Source organism: Myotis davidii, unplaced genomic scaffold (assembly GCF_000327345.1).
Source record: "Myotis davidii unplaced genomic scaffold, ASM32734v1 scaffold1031, whole genome shotgun sequence".
In the NCBI taxonomy this organism is placed as follows: domain Eukaryota; kingdom Metazoa; phylum Chordata; class Mammalia; order Chiroptera; family Vespertilionidae; genus Myotis; species Myotis davidii.
This window is the reverse complement of record NW_006283442.1, coordinates 1610163-1627437: the sequence shown is the minus strand read 5'-3', so window position 1 is coordinate 1627437 and position 17275 is coordinate 1610163. Positions and strand designations below refer to the sequence as shown.

Here is a 17275-nt window from a genome sequence, read left to right as displayed (position 1 = left end):
CCTCTTTGGATTCCTCTTGTTTGGGACTCCCTGCTTTTCCTGGACTTATAAGTATATATTTTTATCCAGGTAGGGGAAGTTTTCTGGCATTATTTCTTCAAATAGGTTTTCAATATCTTGCTCAGTCTTTTCTCCTGGCACTCCCATTATCTAAATGTTGGTATGCTTGAAGTTTCCCAGAAGCTCCATACACTGTCTTCATATTTTTTTGTATTAATTTTCTTTTTGCTCTTTTGATTGGGTGTTTTTTGCTTACTCATATTCCAAATTGCTGATTTTGATGCTCAGCATCCTCTACTCTGCTTTTGAATCCCTGTAAATTATTCCTTATTTCAGTTAGTATGCTTACTTTCTGATTGGTCTTTTTTCAGGTCTTTGAGAGTCTCACTAAGAGCCTTGAAATTCTCACTAAGTTCCTTGAAGATCTTATTAAGATCCTTGAGCATCCTTTTAACCATTGTTTTGAACTCTGTATCTAGTATTTTGTTTACTTCCATTTCATTTTGTTCTTTTTCTGGAGATTTCCTCTATTCTTTCATTTGTGACATGTTTCTTTATCTCAGCATTTTGACTGCTTCCATGTATTTTTTTCTATGTATTAGGTAGAGCTGCTACGTCTCCTGGAATTGGTAGTGTGGCTTTGTGTAGTATGTGTCCTGTCGGGCCCAGTGGCCCAGTCTCCCCAGTCCCTTGAGCTGTGCATTCTTGTTGTGCTCCTGTGTGCACAGTCTTGTTGTAGTTGAGCCTTAATTGCTATTGGTGTCACTGGGAGGAAGTGACCTCCAGGCCAATTGGCTGTGAGGACCAGCTGCAACGAAAGTGGGAGAGCTGCTGTGCAGGAGACACCCCTATGGATCAGGACTGGCTTTAATGGGGCTCTGGTGCTCACTGAGCCTGCCCCTTGAGTGTGTCGCTCATGGATGTGTAGAGTTGTAATCTGGTATGGTCTGAAGCTCTGTACCATGTGTACTGCCTCTGGGGTCTCCTGGGAGATGCAAAGTCAGCCACTACCTGGGGCTACCTAGCAGGAGCTACAGAGAGATCTTCAGGTGGCTGCTACTTGTGTTGCCCTTAGAAGTGTCTAGGTGAGACCTAGCTGCTGGTGCCAGGTCTTGGGCCTCTTATTGATAGGTGTGGGGCACACGGATGCCAGCTGCTTCTTGTTTGAGAGATTTTAGGAAAGTCTGAAGCCTGAGCCTGGACAGGCCATTCATATGGAAGAGCTGCTGCAAACAGCTTGGCTGGGACTGCAAATTTGATGGGCTGGGGTCTCAGGGAATCACCAGGGTTATCGAACAGTGAGTCGGGTTGATGGAGACTCAGATATGGCTGCCAGTCAGCTCTGCGATGGAAGAGGTCTCAGCATAGGAATAATGAATCCTTTGAGCAACTCTGTGTGGAAGGAAGTGCCCCTGAGTTCTTAACTCTGATGCCAAGTAATCCTGTTCCTCTGCATATGGCCCTGGATCTCTCCAAACCGCTACCCCAGCATTGGAGCTCAGAGGGAACTAGTCTGAGTGAGTCCATATGCCAGCCAGACCTGGGTCTCCAGCAGCCTCCCTGTCACTCAGCCACAATCCCTGCTGGTTTTATAGCCCAAAGTTATGGGGACTTCTCTTCCTGGCACTGGAAGCCTGGGCTGAGGTGTCTGGTATGGGCTGGAACTCTTTACTCCTCACGGAAGGCCTCCACGGCTGAGATATCCATCCCAATTAAAAAAGAAACTCCACACATGGGTATCGGGCCCGCTTATTCTGGGCTCCACCCTCCTTTCAGTCTTTATATGCTTTCTTTTTTACTTCTTTAGTTGTAGGACTTCCATTCAGGATGATTTCTGAATGATGGTTATTTTGTATTTTAGTTGTAATTTTGATGTGGTTGTGGGAGGCAGTAAGTACCATGTTTACGCTACAATCTTGGTTCTCCTTGAAACTTTTCTTTTTCTTCTTCTTCAAGCTTTTCTTGATTATTTTATACATTAATCTTGCATGTGACCTTTAGACTTATCTAAAGTTTTAAAAACTAATAATAACAGCATATAAAATTATAATTATGTAATATATATGTATAATACGTATTATAATTATATAATACATATCTATATCTCACCTTACCTTTCCCCCCACACACTTACTACCTAAAAAAGCAGGTTGGAATTTATGTTAAATTTTTAGACGAATTTGGGATGATTTGATTTCTTGCCAGGATTGAGTTTTTTATCCAAAAACCTGCTACAATTTTAAGATCTTTTATTTTCCATAAAAGTTTTTTATAAAGATTTTAAATTAGTAGGAATGCTATTGAACAAAGGAAAATCTTTTTTAGTAGCACAGAATATGATAGGTAATAGGTAGGTATGATAATTATGTTTTAAATATCATCAAGTCCTGACTTTCTAATAAGACTTTCTATTCATTCATTCATTCATTCATTCAGTATTTGTGATGGTGAAGGTATCAACAATGACACCTATAGTTCTGGCTCAGTCAAATTTAAATATGAATGTGTAATATATATCACTTGAAATGTTTTTTTGTTTGAAGAGGGTCATTATAATGTTCCAAGTACTGTGTTAGGTGCTAGAAATATAATGTTGCTCAACTTAGGTATAGTTTTGCTTCTTAGGTGAAGTTTCTAAAATCTAAGTAGAGAAATAAACATATACTACATAACAAATTACTAATGTACTAAGTGTTATGAAAGGAAGAATTTAGGTTGATATTTGATAAGAAAATGGAGGGAAGGGCCATGGTGATTTTGAGGCTATCTGTACTTTTCGGTGATGAGGTTTTGTTTTGTTTTTGACCAGAATTGAACCCCAGACTCTTCAGTCCACTGCCCATGCTCTAACTCCTGAGCAAAACTGGCTAGGGCTTGGTGATGAGTTTTAAGTGGACACCAGAAATAATACTAGACATCTAGGTGAACAGGTAGAGAGCTACAATATCCCAGTTAGTAGGAGCAACTCAAGACTGTATATAGAGGACCTTGGTTCTTTTGAGGAGTCAGAGAAGGCTCTTGTCATTAGAACTTAACGATGTTGGGGAAGAAACTTGAAATGAGGCTAGAGCAGTGGGAAAATCTATAGTCATACCACCGTGAATGTGCCCACTCTTATATGATCTCAGAAGCTAAGCAGGGTGGGAGAAGTGGGAAATAACAACTAGATAGCTTTGCCTTTTTTTTTTTTTTTTGATTGGGTTATTAATGATTACTTGTCTGCTTTGTAGAAAATGGATTGGGGGATTCAAGAGTAGGATATGAAGAGAGCATTTAGGATGATAGTTATAGTAATTTAAGTGAGAAATAATGTAACCATTGCAATTAGGGGGTGATAGTGGAGATGGAGAGAAGTAGACAGGTTATAGAGATATTTAGGGTATGCAATTCTTGGGATTTAATGATGTGTGAATATGTGGAGTGATCAGGGTACATTTCTGGCGTGGGTATTGTCATTTAAAATTTTTAAGTTTGGGTTTGTAGTGTATAACATTTGAGACTTTATTTGGAGAGGACATTTCTAACATTTTTGCACTGTGGAAGAGAATAAGATATTTATTACTTTTTATAATGATGATAAATATTTTTTCTGCTGTAGATATTGCATCATCATATTGGCTCAGTGGAGAAACTGGCTTTGACGACTTCTGGATGCCCACTTGTGATTCAGTGCAAGAACTTCAGGATTGTGCATTTCATTGTTCCCAGAGAAAGAGATTGCCATGATATTTACAACTCTTTGCTACAACTGTCAAAACAAGGTACTGTTCTTAGAGACCAAAGCTTGCTTAATTTTGAGATGGATTATCTAAGATACTTTACTTAGTATCTCATTATTGCCATTTTATAGTTTAAGTTACTCTTTTTTTAAAAAAAATGTTTTTATTGATTTTTTTAGAGGAAGGGAGAGGGATAGAGAAGTAGAAACATCAATGAGAGAGAAACATCATCAGTCCACTGCCTCCTACATGCTCCCTACTGGGGATCGAGCCTGCTACCCGGGCATGTTTCATGACCAGGAATCGAATTGTGACCTCCTGGTTCATAGGTTGACGTTCAATCACTGAGCCACACTGGCTGGGCTTACCAAGTGTACTGGTTAATAATGTAGATTTTTTTCAATAGATGGAGTTACACATATGTTGATATATATGCGATTTGATATATATGCTATTTTGTTATATTGACAGCAAGCTTCAAAACTTCATACTGTATGTCAAATTTTCTGAAGGTGTTAACATCGTAGGTATTTTTACGCTTAGAAATGTCGAATTTTGTACCGAAAAAAAAGATATTTTTACGCTTAGAAATGTCGAATTTTGTACTGAAAAAAAAGCATTTGTGGGAAGTTTTACTTCATTATTTTGAAGAAAAGTGCTGCTGAAAGTTACCATATACTTCAGGAAGCTCATGGTGAACATGCTTCATCTCAAGATACTTGTGAATGCTGGTTTAAATGCTTTAAAAGTGATGATTTCGATGTTAAAGGCAAAGAACGTCCTGGTCAACCGAAAATGTTTGAAGAACAACAATTACAAGCATTAAGCAATGGGAACAATATTAAAGGAAGGAAAATGGGTGCCACATCAACTGAACGAAAGACAGTTGGAAAACCGAAAAGTCATCAGTAAAATGTTGCTTCAACGGCACGAAAGAAAGTCTTTTTTGTATCAAATTGTGACTGGTGATGAAAAGTGGATTTATTTTAAGAATTCCCAAATGGACAAAATCATGGGTTGATCCAGGTCAACCATCAACATCGACTGCAAGACCAAATTGCTTCGGAAAGAAGACAATGCTCTGCGTTTGGTGGGATCAGGAAGTTGTATATTATGAGCTTCTAAAACCAGGTGAAACTGTTAATACTGATCGCTACTGACAACAAATAATCAATTGGAACCACACTTTAATTGTATAACAACCAGAATGGGCCAGAAGACACGACAAAGTAATTTTGCTTCATGATAACGCACCATCACACACTTTAAAACCAGTTAAAGACATGTTAAAAGGTCTTGCCTGGGAAGTATTAACCCACCCACCATATTCATCATACCTCGCTCCTTCAGATTACCACTTGTTCCCATCAGTGGCATGCACACTTTCTGAGCAGCACTTCAACACATATGAAGAAGTGGAAAATTGGGTCTCTGAATGGTTTGCCTCAAAACAAGAAAAGTTCTATTGGGACAGTATCCACAAATTACCTGAAAGATGGGGGAAATGTGTAGCTAGCGATGGACATTATTTTGAATAAAGCACTTTTGATGTTTCTCTTGAAATTATCGTCTTTTCCTTGATCACAAAATCTGCATTATTAACCGGTACACATGGTAAGTTGCTTTTGAGTTGAATTCTTGTGCACTCTATTCTAAAAAATTTGACCTAAAAGTAATTAGAAACTTCTGGTCTGAGTTGTAATAATGGTTTCCAAAGAAGGGGTAATAGTAAGAACAAAATGAAGCATTTGTAGTACAGACTTAAAAAACTATCTCTATATATAAATGCCTAAGCGATCGTCCTATCGGTAGCTATGACATGCAATGACCACCAGGGGGCAGACACTCCAATCAGTAGCTATGACATGCACTGATCCCCAGGGGGCAGATGCTCAACGTAGGAGCTGCCGAGCTGCAGTGACTTGACAGCTGTGGTTCTTGGGTAACACACCCAGGACCAGAGAGGGTTGAGCCCGATTCCAGGGTGTGTCACCCAAGAACTGCCCTCTCGCAATCCAGGACCCCTTGGGGGTGTTGGAGAACCGATTTCGGCCCAATCCCCACAGGCCAAGCCAAGGGACCCCACCAGTGCACGAAATCGTGCACGGGACCTCTAGTCTATATATATAAAAGCCTAAGTGACCGAATGACTGGTTGACCAGTTGCTATGACGCGCACTGACCACCAGGGAGCAGATGCTCAATGCAAGAGCTGCCCCCTGGTGGTCAGTGTGCTCCCACAGCCAACTTCCCGCAGCTGGCAAACCTCCTGCAGTCCCTCCCCTTGGCCGGCCAACCTCCTTGTGCACAAGTTTGTGCACCAGACCTCTAGTAGATTTATATTAATGTTTTAGAAGTCTGTTGATAGCCAGTAGCATAGCCTTTTTGTTTTTGTTTGTTTGTTTTTTAAAGAATCCCATAGCCAAGGGGAGTGTCTTAGAAATTGATCACTAAAGGAAAAGTTAAGGAAGGTCAGGCTCTTCTGATAGCATGGGACTAATATATCTAATTGACTAGAGTGGTATGTAGGGAGATGAACAGAAAGAAAAGAGAGGGTAAATCCTACTTTAGTAGAGATAAGGAATGAGAGGGATAAAGCCCCAAAGAGGAATCTTACCACTACTATGTGTTAGGGATCTGGAGGCTTCCTTTTCCCAACATAACTTGAATTACATAGGTATCTCCAGGGAGACAAAGCACATTAATTTCCGGATGTTACTTTGTTTGACACCTGGTTTGCAGTGGTCTAAGAGCAGATTTTTGTTCACTCTTTTATCCTAACACATAAAGCCTGTAACATTTATCCCACTTTCCAAGTCGAATCTTACAACTTCAGGGGCTTATGATTGTTTAGAAGTAAGTGTTCTCTGGACCTCTGTGCAACCTTTGCCATTTTTGGTCAAACTGTACTATAGGAATATATATAGACAATTTAATGTTCTATGTGGCACCTCTAATTTTTCATTGTAGCATTAGCCTTTATATCTCATTTGGGAAAAGTGGTGGGTAGGAATTTATGTGTGTCTTTAAAATTTTACTTTTAAGAAAAGGAAACATTGCAGTAGAGTAATGTATAAATCTAACTGTATTATTTACTAGCTTTTACTGATGATATAAACTGAATCTCAGATTGATATAGTGATGCCTTTAGGTATAATCATTTGCATCAAAGAACTGAGAAAATTTAAGTTCAAATATTTCTGGTATTAGCTATCTCTTTGAAGAGTTTAAAGAAAATGGAGGGTAAAACTGAAAATTACTTTTATTTGTCACTTATTAAGTCCTGTATGTTGCATTTTAACATTTATGCATTTTGTATACTATAGCAAAATACGAAGATCTCTATGCGTTCTCTTATAACCCCAAACAAAATGATTCTGAACGACTGCGAGGTTGGCAGCTTATTGACCTTGCTGAGGAATATAAGAGAATGGGCGTGCCAAATTCAAACTGGCAGTTGTCTGATGCCAACCGAGAATACAAGGTAACTTAGCAACCTTCTGGGGAAATTCAGAAAATGTTAGTACCAGAGAGTCAGAAAGTGTAATAGCAAGTTGTCTCTGTATTGCTGTGTGCTGTTCTTGCATTAGTAAGTTTTAAAGTTTTATAAAGATGGTTTTTAACCTCATGGTTGGTTATGTTTTGATTTTTACAGATTTGTGAAACTTATCCCAGAGAACTTTATGTTCCCCGAATAGCAAGCAAACCAATAATTGTTGGTAGTTCTAAGTTCCGGAGCAAGGGAAGATTTCCAGTTCTTTCCTACTATCATCAAAATAAGGAGGTAGGCAACTTTCCTTTTGATTTTACCAATGTAGTATAACCCCTTTCAGGTGTTAGTATCCAAAACAATGCTCACTTTTATATTAAGATGTCATTATTATAATATTGCTGATAGAGAAGTGCTGGCTTTTCACTTAATGACATTTTTTATATTTTAAAACAAAATTACCCTGAAATACAGAAACGTTCGTACTTGTCATCTATCTTTCACCTCCACCACCTCTATTCTTTCCTTCCTTTTAGTAGCGATTTGAAAATAATGGGATTAGGTAGATTCTCTTCCTTGCAAGTGGTTATCTTTTGATCCTGCTTGTATTGGGGGAAAACAAATAGTTTTGACAAGCCAACTATTGAGAAAAGGGAGAGAATCAAGGATATTTCAGGCTCCCATTTAATAGTAAGCTCTTCAAATTGGAAGGATTTTGCAATATGAAGAGGCAGAGGAGGCATCTTTATACTGAGATAGGGATTGACAATATAGTAAAACCTTTATATCTTGTAACAGTAGGCCAGGAGGTACTGTATGTTGAATGCTTTATATGCACGAAATCCTCCTAGTAACTTGATAAAATAGGCTCTGCAAATTACCTATAACTTTCAAATGGGGGAACTGGTTCAGAAAGGATAAATCACTTTTCCTATATCTCACAACTGGTAAGTTGAGTATTTGGATGCCGTTTCTGACTACCAGTTTTTTGTAACCTGATTTTTTTCTCTCAGGAAGCTTTTAAACTCTTCCTTTTCTGCAGTGTTCTAAAATTTCAGTTATGTGCCTTGGCTTGTTGTTTTAAATTCTATCTGGAAATTCAGGTCTCAGTTTTGGGAAGTTGCTTCTTTGTTTCTTTGGTAACTTCCTCTCTTTTATTAACTTTCTTTTTACTTTTGTGAGTATTACTTGACAAGTAGGCTTCCTAGCATAAACCTCCATTTTTCTTCATTTTCTCTCCAATCTTCTATGTCTTTCTTTGCTTAGACATGTCTGTAAGTCTCACTACAAGATTCAGGGTAGTGGGGAAGATTTCCTGAACCTCACTCCAATCCAGCCCTTAGAACTGTGTTGTTGTTTTTTGCCATAGTGTTTTAAAAAATATATTTTTTTATTGATTTCAGAGAGGAAGAGAGAGGGGGAGATAGAAACATTAATGATGAGAGAGAATCACTGACCTGCTGGCCTCCTGCATCCCCTACACTGGGGATCGAGCCTGCAACCTGGGCATGTGCCTTGACGGGAATCAAACTGTGACTTCCTGGTTCATAGGTCGATGCTCAACCACTGAACAACACTGGCCGGGCTGCTGTGTTTTAAAAATCAAAGAACTGTTTCTTGTTTTCTGAACTTTCTAGGTGATTTTCTATTCTTGGATGTGATGAACTTACTTCTCTGAAGAGGCTAAGGATTTTTTAAAAAGAATTCTTGTGCTCCCACATAGTTATCTCTTTGTCTAGTTTTTTTTTCCTGTTTATTTTGTGTGTTTTTTGTTAATTTGTTTTCATATTTTTCAGATATCTGATTCTTGGCCTGCCTCTCATATTTAAGAGTGAGGTACTACAAAGCTGTTTAGAAGTTTGTATCCGTGAATGATCGTTATCTTTGGATTCTTCTTTCTCTTGTAATGTTTGTCCCAATGTGTGTGTGGTTTAGTCTGGATCCAAGTGTGGGAAGAGGGATGGGAAGACTTCACATTTTGTTATGCAGGCTTTGCTTAATCCTGTCTTTGGGGGATGCAGGGCTTCATCCCCAACTACAGCTGTTCCTACAGCCCAGAGTCTTCAGGTTAATCCTCTTCATAGAATAAACTTTTTCTTCAGGGTGAGGGAACATCTGGGATTGTTAAGTAGATCATATATAGAAGTTCAGCCCGCTCTGTTGTTTTCCATTTTACCTGCACTCAGGCTTTCAGAGGTACCAAATCTTTACCCTGTCTGGGGTTTTGCTGTTCAAAATACCTGTTTCTTACTGACTCATAATGATTTAACATATTTTTTTGCTCCGGTAAATCGGTTATAGTCAATTTGCATTCATTTCCCCAATTTTTATTGACATTTCTACTCTATCTTTGCCTCTTTTCCCATTTTCTTTGACCTTTTGGTTTTATACATATTAAATTTCTTTATTAGAAATTCAAGGCGGGTTTTAGAAGGGAGCCATAGATAATAAGTAAAACTTTAAACAAAAGTTCCTAATCTACTTTTCATAACAAAATCATAGGGAGATAAGAGTAGTTATGGTTTTCGTTTGACACACCCATGTTTGTATGTACATTTTTAATTGGAAATCTGGGCTAAAAATAGACATTCAATGCCCAGCTTAACAAATCAGGAAGTAGGTCTGGAAAACACTTAATAAGACAATCCTCATTTTTTTTTCTATTTTATCACAATTTTGTGAGTTTTTTTAAAGACTTTAAACAACAGTAAATATCTAATCCAACATTCACTATTTCTTATAGATATTTTTGCCCTCTTAGATTGACTGTATTTTAACCCAAATCTGATTTAAAACTCATTTTATACCTCATTTTATATAGAGATTGATGATTTCTAATTAGAGACCCAAAAACCTTTGGAAAGTAAAAGTTTGAATGTTGCTTGCTATTTAAAAAAATTCTGTTCTGAACTTATTGACTGATCTCTTACTTGAACTTGAGTTGAAAGTATTTTATAATCTAGGGCACTTGTATCTTCAGTTAGGTAATAGAGATTTGACCAGGTGTTGCTTCTAAGGACCCAACGTATTTTTTTTTTTTTAATCCAACTAGGTAAGGAGGCATTTAGGTTTCTTAGAATATTGGGAAAAATTAACACCAAGATGTTGAAATAATATTTAATTCAAATAAGATTTCAAAGTTAATGCCTTGTAATTGTCCTGCCAACTTTTAAACAGACAGTACATTTGATTTTAACTTTTTTTTCCCTTTTAAGCATTTTATAAGACATGTTTTAGATATCTTTGCATAATCTGTTTTCTGTCTTTTTAAAATTAGGCTGCCATTTGTCGATGCAGTCAACCACTGTCGGGATTCAGTGCCAGGTGTCTGGAAGATGAACATTTGCTTCAAGCCATCAGTAAAGCCAATCCAGCCAATCGCTATATGTATGTCGTGGATACCAGGCCTAAAGTATGTGCCTTGAATACAGTATAGTCTGTTAGTTCAGTTATCTTTGTTACTTTAATTAATGAGAGTTTATTAATTTGTTCTCATTTAACATACTGAATCCTTGTTTTAAATTCACCAAGGCTAATGATACTAAGAAAATCAGTTTTTTAAAGGATACTAACTTAGGAGACTAATTTCCTAGTAACCCAGATGGTAGTTTCTTAATTTCTGATATATATTTAGGAAAGCTGACTATTGATGGTGTAAAAGCATTATGTTACTGTGAAGAAATACTAAATAGTTTGTGTATTGTGAAAAATTAGCAATTCTATTAGAATTTCAATTGGCAAAACACTGTGTATTAATAGACCTTAAATGCAAGAAAATACGTAAAATACATAGTGAGTTAACTTAGGAAACATTGAACTAGAGCATCATAAATAGTGAACAGGAAATAATTGTTCTGTTAGCCATCCATTGTGTAAGGTTAAATTTTTGTCAAATGTCACAATCCATTTTTTCTTTTTTTTTATAAACACAGTTAAACAGCCAATTCATATAGGATCCTGAAACTAAAATAATTAAAATCTGCAATGGTAATAGCTAACATTACTTTTAATTTTTATTATAGCATCGCATGCAGAGCTGGTGGGCTACACAAAAGGACATTGGCAGAATTATAGTGAGGATTTCTTCAGAAATCTGGAATGATGAAAAAATAAGAGAAAGCGATGAGAAAAAGCGAGTGAGCCATATAGACCACAATTATAGACAGCCTTTTTGAAAGGAATGGTAGCTGTTTTAGAAGTAATTCTCATCATTATGCAGTCTTACAAAAGATAATGAAGAAAACATATGATAAGATTAATTTGAGTAAATTAGGAGTATTAAAAATTAGAAACTGATACTTTGGTAATATTTTATTTTGTTAAAAGGAAAAGACTTTCTTAGAAGTCAAGAGTGTTGGTGATACCTCTTATAAGAAAAATTTTACTTTACTTCCTTGTATAATCTGGGTGGATTAATTGGTTAGAACATTTTTAGGGTGCTGTTAGATAAAAAAGATGATTGTAATACAAGACTTTTTGAATATAAGGTCTGAGGGCAATTTGTTTCTTAGGACCTAATATGTCTTAATTGTATAACTGACTTCTACAGAGAAAATATATCTTTCTTTGATTGTTTTGTTTGACCAGTTAAACTTAAGTAGTAATAATGTGGAACATTTTAAATATCTAATCACTAACCTTAGTAATCGTAGGTGCTGAGTAACCAGTGAGTCAGTAAATATAATTTAACTGTACTTGTTACCAACCTCAATCCAATGAATGATAAGCTACTATTTCTTTCTAAAATTTAGGTTCTGTTACATCCAAGTACATAAGAATATTTAGTAAATTGTAATAATATGCTATATAAAATCCTACTCTCAAAGAAATAAATATGGCAAATCTTAAGTGAACCTCTGATAGCATCGATCTAAACACCCAAGGTCATGGGACTACTGGCAGTCTGTTTCTCCATAAAGGACCAATTTTTTTGGAACCATTTCTTAGAGCTGTATCAAGCTAATGGATTATATGCATTTTATATAGTGTGTGGGCCTCCAGCAGTCTCTAATATAGAGGACCTAAAATAATCTCATGTATATTTCAGATCTGAATTTTAGGATCCCTGTGGCTTTGTGAATGATAAAGTGCTGTAGGCTTGTTCTGAGGTGAATCTCATAGGCTCATTCTGAAAAATAAAAACTATCCAGCTCTGCTTCTCTCTGAATCATTTAGGATTCAGATTGGAGATCTTTCTAGTTTTAGATTTTGAAATATTTATGAACACCTAAAAACCTAAGTGAATTAGTTTTATGAATTATTTGTGGGGAACTTCTTGTTTGACCTTTCAGTTATATAGCAATCACATTGTTTCTTTATAGTATTCCTTCATTGCTGTTATTAACATGTGAGACTTTTACTTATTTTTTATATGTTTTTATTGGAAAGAGGAAGGGAGAGAAAGAAAGATCAGTGTGAGAGAAAGACATCAATCGATTGCCTCCCATACACCTTGACCCAGGATCCAACCTGCATTACGAGCATGTGCCCTGACTAGGAATCGAACTGGCAACCTTTCGGTGCACAGGATGACACTCAACGAACTGAGCCACACAGGCCAGGGCGAGAGTTTTGCTTATTAAAAAATGGTAGTATATTTAGTTGTGGTGAATTCCTTTAAATTGTCTGCTAGCTAAAATAGAGTTTATTTAGTGTTTTCATGATATTTTCATAAGTTATAAGATAAAAGCAATTTGTCTCTAAATTTCTAAAATTTAAATTTTTAGCTGAATGCAATAGCCAACAGAGCAGCTGGAAAAGGTTACGAAAATGAAGACAACTATTCTAATATTAGATTTCAGTTTGTTGGAATTGAAAATATTCATGTCATGCGGTCCAGCCTTCAGAAGTTATTGGAAGGTATGATTATTGCTTACCTTCTAGTCAGCCTTGTTCCATAGAAATATGCTAGTCAAACATTAAAAATGTTAAATTATGTACTTTGAAATTTTCTAGTAGTCACATTTAAAAAAGTAATAAACAGTTGAAATTAATTTTAATATATTTAACCTAAAATATTAAAAACATGTTAAACGTGTAATCAATATAAAAAATTTGTGATGATTTTCTTTACATTTTTTGCCTTTAAGTCTTAGACAGTTTATACTTTCAGTACATCTCAGTTTGAACTACCTACATTTCAGGTATTCAATAGTCATTTTGGGTAGTAGCTACTGTATTAGATAGTACAATGCTAATGGTTTTCATAAAAAACTAGAGGCCCAATGCACGAAATTTGTGTACGGGGCAGGGGGGTCTCTCAGCCTGGCCTGCACCCTCTCCAGTCCGGGAACTCTTGGGGGATGTTCGACTGCTGGCAGTCAGACATCCCCCTCGCAATCCGGGACCACTGGCTCCTAACCACTAGCCTGCCTGCCTGTTGGATTGTCCCAACCTCTGCCTGCCAACCTGATTGCCCCCTAACTGCTCCCCTGCTGGCCTGATTGCCCCCTCAACTGCTCCCCTGCTGGCTTGATTGCCCCCAAATTACCCTTCCCTGATAGCCTGATCGCTCCCTAACTGCCCTCCCCTGCTAGCCTGATTGCCCCCTAACTGCTCCCCTGCCGGCCTGATCGCCCCCTAACTGCTCCCCTACCAGCCTGATCGCCCCCTAACTGCCCTCCCCTGCCAGCCTGATCACCCCCTAACTGCCCTCCCCTGCTGGCCTGATCACCCCTTAACTGTGCTCCCCCGCTGGCTTGATCGCCCCCTAACTGCCCTTCCCTACCGGCCTGATAGCTCCTAACGGCCTATGCCTCGGCCCCTGCCACTGTGGCTTTGTCCGGAAGATGTCTGGTCTAATTAGCATATTACCCTTTTATTAGTATAGATTACTATTGTTAGATATTCTTGATGAATCAATGCAGTTTAGACTAATTTATGATAATGTTCCATTTAAATATTAAGATATCTTTCTACTCATGGTATAGAATTTAAAAAATTAAAATATAAGACTTTTTAATTAAACACTGCAAAATTTGAAAAATGAAATAGGAGTGCTTTTTTTATTTTATTGATTTTTTACAGAGAGGAAGGGAGAGGGATAGAGAGTTAGAAACGTCGATGAGAGAGAAACATTGATCAGCTGCCCCCTGCACACTCCCTACTGGGGATGTGCCTGCAACCAAGGTACATGCCCTTGACCGGAATCGAACCTGGGACCCTTCAGTCCGCAGACTGACGCTCTATCCACTGAGCCAAACTGGTTAGGGCAGGAGTGGTTTTTTTAACCACAAGGAATGACAGCAAAATGTAACAAAGAATCTGTCGTTGAATTTCTGATAGCATCTTTTCATTTATAAAGAGTCTTGACTATTTATTTTGTCCTCTTCCCCAATTTACTCACCTAGAGATAATCTTGAATAGGAGAAGAGGAGGATAGCCTGTTCTAATTGGAATGTTTTTCCCCCCCTTTTCAGTTAATGGTACCAAAGGGCTTTCTGTCAATGATTTCTACTCTGGTTTGGAGAGCTCAGGATGGCTTCGCCATATCAAAGCTGTCATGGACGCTGCAATCTTCTTAGCCAAAGTAACTCTTCATCACTTATATTTGATTTTGGGGTTTATAGTGGTTGGGAAGGAATGGATTTATTATGTTGAGTGCTGGTATCTTTTCCAGTCAGATAATTTTTATTTTGCTTTACCTTTTTAATGAGGTTCATTTAATTTGAGCTTTAAAAATGCCATGTAACACTTCATGTATGGGCTTAAAAACATTTCAAACACTTTAAATAGCATGTTTGTCTTTGTTTTTGTTTATATGCTTTGTGTTTTATCTTGTTTTTCAGAAATTATGTTGTGATAGCATTATCATTGCAGTGCTAGCTCTTTGTAATGCAACTAGAGGCCTGGTGCACAGATTTGTGCACAGTGAAAGGAAATTAATTAGAAGAAATATTTTAGAGGCCGGGGAGGGACTGTGGGAGGGCTCCAGGGTGTGTCCAGCCCATCTTGCACAGTCCATCTTGCCCACTCCCAATTGGCCGGACCCCAGCAGCAAGCTATACCGGTCAGAGGATCTGCCCCCTGGTGGTCAGTGCGCATCATAGCGACTGGTTAAATGGTCGAATGAACAGTTGGACACTTAGCATATTAGGCTTTTATTATATAGGATACTCAATGGTTTTTGAGTAAGTAGAACTTACTGATTCACTTAAATGTATCCTGCTAGAATCTAAGTATGTGATCTTTCTTTTCAGGCAATAATGGTGGAAAATGCAAGTGTGTTGGTTCATTGTTCTGATGGCTGGGATAGAACTTCCCAGGTTTGTTCCCTTGGCTCTCTTTTATTGGATTCCTACTACAGAACAGTCAAAGGATTCATGGTAAGGATTTATAGTAAACCCTCGATTTTGCTGACCTCAACTTAATGGACTTCTGATTTAACGGACAAAATTTCCGGTCTGAAAGTCGTATGTGAAAATTAACACCCTGTTAATTTTAAAAAGCTTTTAACCAAGATTTACTTATAATCAATTAACAGGTTATTTTTTTGTTATTAATTCACTGTATTTAACAAATTTTAGCGAATAAGCCATATGTTGGAAAAAACACTAGTAATTTTATTGACATTAGTAAATATTACATATCTACAGCTATAGTCTACATATTTAAATCCAAGAATTACTGCTTATAAACAATGTTTGGGGAATGATCTCACAGCATTGCCTGTAGTACTTGGTTCTGTTGTTGCATGGCGTGACTTTCTACAGCAGTTTTAACATGTACCAGCTGAAGTTCCCATGTGCGCTAAACCACGCCCCAGCCGTGTGCATTTGTTTACTCTTAGTGACTGGTGAATGCACGCATTTACTAAATCTAGTCAGTATAAACTTAAAATTACAGTAATACACATAGAAAACCTTTCTGTGAAATTAAACTTTTCATACCTCCTTAATATTAGTTATACAGATGTGTCTGTATAAGTAAAAACAGGTAAACTAATTTTTCAATTTTTTTTAACACACATTTGGAAAACCTACTTTATTACATAACAGACTTTCTGTTTTAATAGATACTCCCTCACTTGAATTAGCCTGTTATATTGAGGTTTTGCAGTATTTGGCTAGACCAGTGGTCTTCCCATAAGAGACATTGGGTAATGTTAGGAGACAGTTTTGATTGTTACAACTAACAGAAAGGGTTAGCTGGTGGAACCCCAGGATGCTACTAAATATCATATTGTACAGGACAGCCCTAAAACAAAGTTATCTGGCTCAATGTACTGATGTTGAGAAATCTGGAGTTAGACTGATTTTCATTTGTGCCACCTCTTTGACAAAAAGTTTTAGATATAAAAGTTTTTTTCTAAAACTAGTGGCTCGGTGCATGAAATTCATTCACATGAAAAGGGAATTAATTGGAGGAAATATTTTAATTTTGCTCTTTGCCCTTTCTCTATAATAGAAGTTTCAGAGATGAAAGAAAATTAGTAAAATGTATATGGAAATATCCCTTCTGTCAGAGTCTGGGGTGCGCCGTGGGACCCAGAGTCAAGTGTCCGTCCACCTGTACGTGCCTAGAAATAGCGTGAGACCCAGGACTGGCCAGCCCCACCCCCGTCAAGCCCCACAGGGCGGGGGGCACAGCCTCCAGTCCCCCAGCCTGGCGCCAGGTGGGGGGCACAGCCTCAGGTCCCCTGGCTTGTCCTCAGGTCCCCTGGCACAAGGGCGTGAGGGCGTGATGACCATTTGCATATTAGCTCTTTATTATATAGGATGTTACAATAGAAATATTCAGTATTTTCCCCTCATATTTATCTAATAAATGTGAGTAATGTAGTAAAAGAAGGAAATAAGGATTCTTAACACATTGTATGTGGGAAACGTATTTATACGTTTTACTTATACGTTTTACGTTGACTGGTAGTAGAGCGTGGGACACATATTAATATGTTTTTTATAGACTAGCGGTAGAATGTGGGTAACGTATAAATACGTAAACTAAAGTTATCGTAATTTTACTGAATGTTGCCATTTGCGCAAAAAATTAGCAAAAATGGCCCGCACTAGCACCACCTGTTAGTGCACGATAAAAACTACCCGCAAACAATGTGGTAATTTGCATAC

The 17275-nt window shown here is 37.6% G+C and overlaps 1 protein-coding gene across 1 annotated transcript in view; it reads left to right on the top strand.

Annotated features, from left to right (window-relative positions):
- Positions 1-17275, top strand: part of MTMR6 (myotubularin related protein 6) — a 32612-nt gene that overhangs the window by 2744 nt on the left and 12593 nt on the right. The window contains exons 2-8 of the mRNA XM_015564374.1: positions 3599-3761; positions 7045-7202; positions 7374-7502; positions 10486-10620; positions 12935-13067; positions 14627-14736; positions 15407-15532. Coding sequence (XP_015419860.1) covers positions 7149-7202; positions 7374-7502; positions 10486-10620; positions 12935-13067; positions 14627-14736; positions 15407-15532 — 687 coding nt within the window. The 5' untranslated portion in view covers positions 3599-3761; positions 7045-7148. The remainder of the gene's footprint in view (positions 1-3598; positions 3762-7044; positions 7203-7373; positions 7503-10485; positions 10621-12934; positions 13068-14626; positions 14737-15406; positions 15533-17275) is intronic.